This window comes from Theobroma umbraticum, unplaced genomic scaffold (assembly GCF_002168275.2).
Source record: "Theobroma umbraticum cultivar Fairchild unplaced genomic scaffold, ASM216827v3 scaffold_130.0, whole genome shotgun sequence".
Taxonomy (NCBI): Eukaryota; Viridiplantae; Streptophyta; class Magnoliopsida; order Malvales; family Malvaceae; genus Theobroma; species Theobroma umbraticum.
The window spans coordinates 4,881,378-4,888,240 of record NW_018397264.1 but is presented as its reverse complement, the minus strand read 5'-3'; the positions used below and the strand labels follow the sequence as shown (position 1 = coordinate 4,888,240).

The window sequence follows — 6,863 nt, the reverse complement described above, 5'->3', positions numbered from 1 at the left end:
TTGAAACAGAGGACATTGATTTCGTTAAGGATACAGAGCATGTAACAGAGTGCTTTTGCTGTTTAGCTGTTTTTTATTTTTGGTTGACAGCATCCCTCCATTTGAAGCCTTTATATCTAGAGAAAACTAGAGGGAACAAACCCCCCGCGCTTTTCTGTCGTCCTCTATCTTCTTCAAAAAAAAACAATCTTCTTCTTCTCCAACTCCAATTGCTCTCTTCCTCTGGATTCCTGGCCTCCTTTTATTAATGTCCTCCGTGAATAATTACTTCCTTTTTTTAGCCGCAAAAAGGTTTTCCTGTTTCTCTTGTTTCCTTTAAGCTCTTCGATGACCTTTTTTCATCTTTCATTCTTAAAGGGGAATTCAATTCAACGACACCACCACTGACCTTTTGTTCCCACCTCCAGTTGTCCTCTTCACCTTCCATTATAGAGGGTTCAATCAAAGTCAACTTTTTCGTCTATTTATCTCTTTTAAATACCTTTTTTTTTCCATTAATTTTCTGGGTTTTGCATTATTTTGTATTCTGTACTTCGCATGCCTGTTTCTCTTTCTTGGGTCTTCTTTGTTTTTGGGGTTTAGTTAAAAAAGTTTGTTCCTTTTCTAATTATAATTTTAATTTTTTAAAAATTTCTGGGTCACTGGTCTCGGTCAGCTAATGGTGGGAATTGGGTCGTTTTCTTAGGGGGTTTACTTTTTCGTTTTTTGGTTTTTGTTCCTTTCTGTTTGTAATTATTTAAATTGTTGGTGACGGGAAATTTTGGTTTTTTCAGCTACAAAGTTTCATATATTTCGGGGCTAAGAAAAAAGGGCTAATTTTAAAAATAAAAAACCATAAATTTTGGGTTATAAGGTCAATATTGGATAGAGTTCTGATAGGAACTGGGGTTGGTGAAGCTGGGTTTTATATCTGATCATATTTATATATTGTTCAACCCGTTTCATTTGAGTGATATTTGATCCGCTTTCTTGGTTCTTTTTAGCCCTTAGTTGGAGAAATTTTCAAACTTTACTGCACTTTAATTCCGTCATCAGTTTTCTCATGTCATTTTAAGGTAACAAATAGATAGGTTTTACCTGGGTTTTGTTTTTTTTTTGTTTTTTTTTAATTTTTAAAAATTTTTTTCCTGGAAATTTTGTTATTCTATGAATATGGAATGGAAAACTGGAGAGGAAGGTGGTGGTGTCAGGACACCAAAGAAATCAGATGAACAGGAAGGAGGTGGAAATTCAAAGATGAAGGGTACAGGAGGCATTAGTAGCAAAGATATGATCTTTAGAGCTGATAAAATTGATTTAAAAAGCTTAGACATTCAGCTGGAGAAGCACCTGAGCAGGGTTTTGTCTAGAAGCATTGAAAACCAAAGGCCTGTAGAGGAGTGGGAGATTGATTTGGCGAAATTGGATTTAAGGCATGTTATAGCCCATGGAACCTATGGCACAGTGTATCGTGCCACTTATGATGATCAAGATGTTGCAGGTACTTGCCCTCATTTTCCCTTTTCGTAATTCTTACTATTTGGTAATTGTTTTATTTTGATTTTTCCTAAGAGATGGAGACAGAAGAAAGGAAAATTTGCAATCCATATCCCTTGTTTTGTTTCTGTTAGTTCTTAAGCTGTGTAGCTTCTTGTTGATCAAAATGACCAATTATTAGATGCAGCTTGAAAATTCTGTTAAGCAGCAACAAGTCCTAGGTATTTCTTAGTTTTTGAGTTCATCCTGTACATGAAAATATGTTAATCTGTTATTGGACTTCATATTGATAGTTTATTGAGTTCAAATCTGCATCCCTGAAACCCTTGCAGTCTCTTCTAAAATTAAGCATTAGGTATTAGTTCACGAGACAGAAAAAAATTTAAGCCGATGATGTCTACATGGTATGTGCTAAGCCAGATTGTGGCTGAAGGCATGATAGTACAATATTTTGTGTAGTTCATGATAGGTAAACGTATTTCATGGCTGTTTGCTTTGGTAGTGTGTTGGTGTAAATGTGCTCAATTGGAGCTACCTGACATTAAAACACCTAATTGCAATTGACTTTATCTTGTATTGGCTTGTGTTCTACCATATTTCTGCTTGATATTGGTGTTTCTACCCTACTCTGTTCAGTGTTATTGATCTTTGGTTGATTTTTGGAAATTTTTGAAGTTTTCACCCTTGTAATCTAATTTCTATTTTACTTTTTGACCACCCCATGACCCAACACGCTGACTGACAATTAAATATATTTTTTTGTCACTGATAATCTATTTGGAGAATAGAAATCTTATTTTGATGTTATTTTTTCGCATGTGCATGTCTACAACCTCACACAGAAGCTCCTAGGTGTGATATCTGTCTTTTGTGTAGTTGAGCATTAACAGGTTCCCTTATATCGGAATAGCTGTGTGCTAATCAGAGTGGAAGATGGCTATGATGATCTTTTCATTGATTTAACTGTTTTTATATTTGTGTAGTGCTCTTTGCTGTTTATGATTAGGGATAATGACAAGATTTTGTTTAGAATACAGGTCACCTTAGAAACCAATACTTTCTCTCTCATGAGGCACGTGACAATAAATATGCATGGTTAATTTCTAAAATTATTTAGCGTGCCTTGAGGATTTTTGGCCTTCCGCAGAATGTAAAACAGTATAATAGAGAAAATGGCTAGGACTACCTTGACCTTTTGAATTTAGTAAGGAACTTGCAATAACATCCTGCTGCTGGTCAATTAATCTAGTAGGATCTTTATTCTTGGGTTCATTTAGGGGGAAATCGGAACATTGCCTATGATGAAGCTTATCTTGGTCAGGTCTCTTATAATATTAACTACTTTGAGAATTAATAGCCTTCAGCACTTAGTTGATTACAAAGTCTTACTGCACTCTCATGTTGAATATTGTAGTTAAGCTGTTGGACTGGGGCGAGGATGGTATTGCCACAACTGCTGAAACTGCTGCTTTGCGAGCATCATTTCGGCAAGAGGTTGCTGTTTGGCACAAGCTTGACCATCCTAACGTTACAAAGGTCCAATTTTTTCTTTTGCTTCTTGTGTTTACTTGTTGATATCATCATGGCAGTGAAAGCCTTAGTGTAAACATTGGCTTTTCAGAATGCATTGTTATCCATTTCAAATAATTAGTGAGAAAGTGTACACTATATCTTGATATGATTCGCACACTGTTTTTTTTTTTTTATGTAGTTCTCGGTTTGGTAAAAGTTAAAACTTCTTTTTTTTTTTTGAAAGTTTTCTATTGTAACCTATGCTTTTTAAAATTTGGTTACAGTTTGTCGGGGCCTCAATGGGAACTTCAAACCTTAAGATTCCTTCAAAAAATCCTTCAGCTGACAGTCACAATTCCCTTCCTTCTAGAGCATGCTGCGTTGTTGTGGAGTATCTCCCTGGTGGCACACTTAAACAATACTTGATAAGAAATAGGCGAAAGAAACTCGCCTTTAAGGTTGTGGTCCAACTTGCTTTGGACCTCTCTAGAGGGTAATTGGATGGTTCTTATCCTTGGTTAAGAGTCTGTAAATAAAACCTCTCTAATGACAATTATACTTCTTCCAAATTGCAGTCTCAGCTATCTCCACTCAAGAAAGATTGTACATCGTGACGTCAAAACAGAAAATATGTTACTAGATATTCACAGAAGTCTCAAAATTGCTGATTTTGGTGTTGCTCGTGTTGAAGCTCAGAATCCGAGGGACATGACTGGTGAAACTGGTACTCTTGGATATATGGCCCCAGAGGTATGCCTTCTTAAATATTTTGATAAAACATAAATAGTTGATAGCTAATCATTTATGTTCAGGTGTCTACGCCATCCGCATATTTTATGTTTACATTTTGTCCAAAATGATTAACGAAATGGAAGTTGTGGATGATTCATTCAAACTTTATGGATGGGCGTAAATATATTCTCCAATAGGGGGCTGGTTATATCTGCTTTGCACTTGTGGGGGTCTCTCTTAGTGAATTTGTGATGCTATTAGTTGGTTTCCTTATATAGATGAATATTTAGAAATGAAGACACAATTGGATTTGCATACTGTGCTACAAAGAAAATCCTTCCTTTTTCTTTGATATGTGAGTGTGCCATGCACAAATGGTCACATGCACAGGAAGGGAGAGGAAATGTAAACTTTGTGAGAGACCGTGTGCTTTGTTTTCTATGTTAAACCAGAAAGCTAACAAAATCTTTATGTAGGTTCTTGATGGTAAGCCCTACAATAGAAGATGTGATGTCTACAGCTTTGGCATCTGCTTGTGGGAAATTTATTGCTGTGACATGCCTTATCCTGATCTTAGCTTTGCTGATGTGTCATCTGCTGTTGTTCGACAGGTTAGTTTGCAGACTATTCTATTTTATAGTCAAAGCATTCCTATTTTTCTGTTGAAGTTTTTGTTCGAAACATTATGACATGAGGAGACCCTGATGTATATGTCTCATCAATGTGTTTAATTAGTGGTTTTGAAACAGCATAGAAGAATGATTACTCGTCGATAGATTCGAGAGTCTTTGCATGCTTAGAGTCATGGATAGGAATTCTAGTGTAAATTTGGTACATATCTCTGATTATGTTTGCTAATGGGCTATTGCTTTCAGATGATCCTAGTATCAATTTAGTGTATATCATTGATAGTACTGATTTAGTTTATGTGATTAGTGAAAGTTTTTATTAATAATTAAATTGGACTTTTTAAAATTCCAAAGCTCTCATTTAGATTATCATGTGCAAGCCTTGTTTTCCTTGAGGTCAAAAGTTTTTTGCATGGTTTGCATTCAATTTAGGAAGCTATTGTCCTCTTCTCGCCATTGGTAATCATGTATGTAGCTAGCTTCGGCTAGGGAAAAATAATGAAGTCAGTGTGTGTGTTTGTTACTATATGTGCTCATATATATCATGAAAGGATTGAATCTGTTTTGCGAGTTTAACTCTTATGTGGTGTATTGGCAGAATTTACGACCAGAGATCCCTAGATGCTGCCCAAGTTCTTTAGCAAGCATCATGCGAAAATGCTGGGACGCAAATCCTGAGAAACGTCCTGAAATGGATGAGGTTGTAAGGATGCTAGAAGCAGTTGATACAAGCAAGGGAGGAGGGATGATACCGGATGACCATACGCCAGCTTGCTTTTGCTTTGCCCCTGCTCGTGGTCCATGATTCCAGAGCCGGATTTCCAATGGAGGCCGTTGGGGCAGCTGCCCTCTAAAATCCTATTAAAGTTTTTGGTAGTAGTATTCTGTAACTACCGCACTTATAAGAACAGATTTACCCTCATTGAAATTCAATAAAGTATCTTATTTTCAATTTGATTGTTAATATCACATAACTAGTAGTAGTATCTTGCTCTGGTCCTAGAAACACCTATTGGTTCGAATGTCATGCTCAAACTCCTCAACACAGCAACCTGCCGGGAACATTATTATTAATCAGTCCTTGGACAAGGATCCATCGTGCCACTTCCCCTGGGTCCATCCAACACTCCAAAGCAAGGTGGATCAGAATTCCAGTTAATTAACGGGAATGGCCCGGTCTGCCTTAAGGGGTGGACTCCAGTCCCAGGCCACAACCACGAACTTGGGTTGGGTTGAATCATTCTATTGGGCTCTTTGTGAAAGTGCTCAAAGGCGAAATGGCTACAACCCTTGCATGCTTGCTGTACAAATGAGCTTTAGGCTTCAGCAATTTAAGCATAAATAGGGGAAAATAAAACCAATGAATGTGAACATCTGATTGTGAATTTACACATATCGGTGGAAGGTGATGACCATCTATACCATGGTTAATTAGATTGTTTCCATTTTGGTATGTCTAACCATAGCATAAGAAGAAATATGAGCTAATAGTAAAGAATACTGGACACTCAGGATAAGACAGATCTTGACTAAAATTTCAAGTCTGTGATGGGTATACTCTATTAAAAAAAAAAAGGAAACAAAAGAAGTAATGGAAAAATATAAACTCACTGAAGTAATGAATTACTAGTGGTTTCTGAAATTGATAAAACTTTTCTGGTCTTGTTCAAGATTTGCAAGTTTCCACGCAATGAATAATTCAAGGGCATAAGAAGACCAAGCTACCCTTGATGGCAGGTTCTATCAACCTCACCATTGATGGCAGGCCAAGCTACCCTTATCTTTCCCTGACAGCATGCACTAATATTTATCATCTTGACTTGATTCCCCCTGTTAATTTGCCCAAATGTTTCCAATTGATTTGTCTTGTTGTTTTGTTGGTAGACAATGCACTTAATTATATTTCATATGTTTTCCCCTCCTAGATGTGACTCCACTTCCATTCCACTTATACTTAAACAAACTTTTTCTTGTTCACTTCACCCTTATCCTAAATCCTCCAACATAAGAAACAAAAGGTATCTGCTTCTCTCCTGATTGGAACAGGGAAAAAGAAAGGTTTTTGGGAGCCAGGTAAAAGAGAAAAAAGAAGTGAACTTGGATGCTTTGAAGGCTGTGTACATGGTGAAGAATTTGGACTATAAATTGGACTCTATACAAGCTTTTTTATTTTATTTTTTGATAAAAAAATGGAGTATATAGATTGTTCTAACTCCAAGTGATAATGTATATTAATATTAATAATAATACAAGTCACTAATCCAAAACTTTTAAGGTAAATAGGTAATAGCATCAATCTTTGCTAATTGAATCAATATTGTGCTGTTCAGAATGTGGAACTTAATGTTGGACTACTTTTTCCTTTTTGATGACCAAGAAAAAGTGGACAGAAACAAATTAAAGAGGGTATTGTCTAAAATTTGCACTTGGATATTTCCTTTGCTTTTGCTTATTAAGATATATGGGAATTTTTATAAATATGATTAGGAAACCTTTTGATTGAAGTGGAGAATC

At 36.2% G+C, this 6,863-nt stretch overlaps 1 protein-coding gene across 1 annotated transcript; it reads left to right on the top strand.

The window, feature by feature from the left end:
* LOC110421972 (serine/threonine-protein kinase 52-like) lies at positions 1-5,301 on the top strand. Its single transcript, XM_021435708.2, has 6 exons — positions 1-1,480; positions 2,891-3,012; positions 3,273-3,481; positions 3,564-3,738; positions 4,197-4,331; positions 4,948-5,301. Exons 1-6 carry the CDS (start codon positions 1,147-1,149, stop codon positions 5,152-5,154), a joined length of 1,182 nt encoding a protein of 393 aa, XP_021291383.1. The 5' UTR covers positions 1-1,146; the 3' UTR covers positions 5,155-5,301.
* The last annotated feature ends 1,562 nt before the right edge of the window (positions 5,302-6,863 follow it).

What these genes read in the sequence shown, in the direction of transcription:
- LOC110421972 (XM_021435708.2), top strand. Translation starts at nt 1,147, where the DNA reads ATGAATATGGAATGGAAAACTGGAGAGGAAGGTGGTGGTGTCAGGACA. An exon ending in GCTTTGGACCTCTCTAGAGG is followed by an intron (nt 3,482 to 3,563) that starts GTAATTGGATGG and finishes TCCAAATTGCAG; the next exon opens with TCTCAGCTATCTCCACTCAA. An exon ending in TTGGATATATGGCCCCAGAG is followed by an intron (nt 3,739 to 4,196) that starts GTATGCCTTCTT and finishes ATCTTTATGTAG; the next exon opens with GTTCTTGATGGTAAGCCCTA.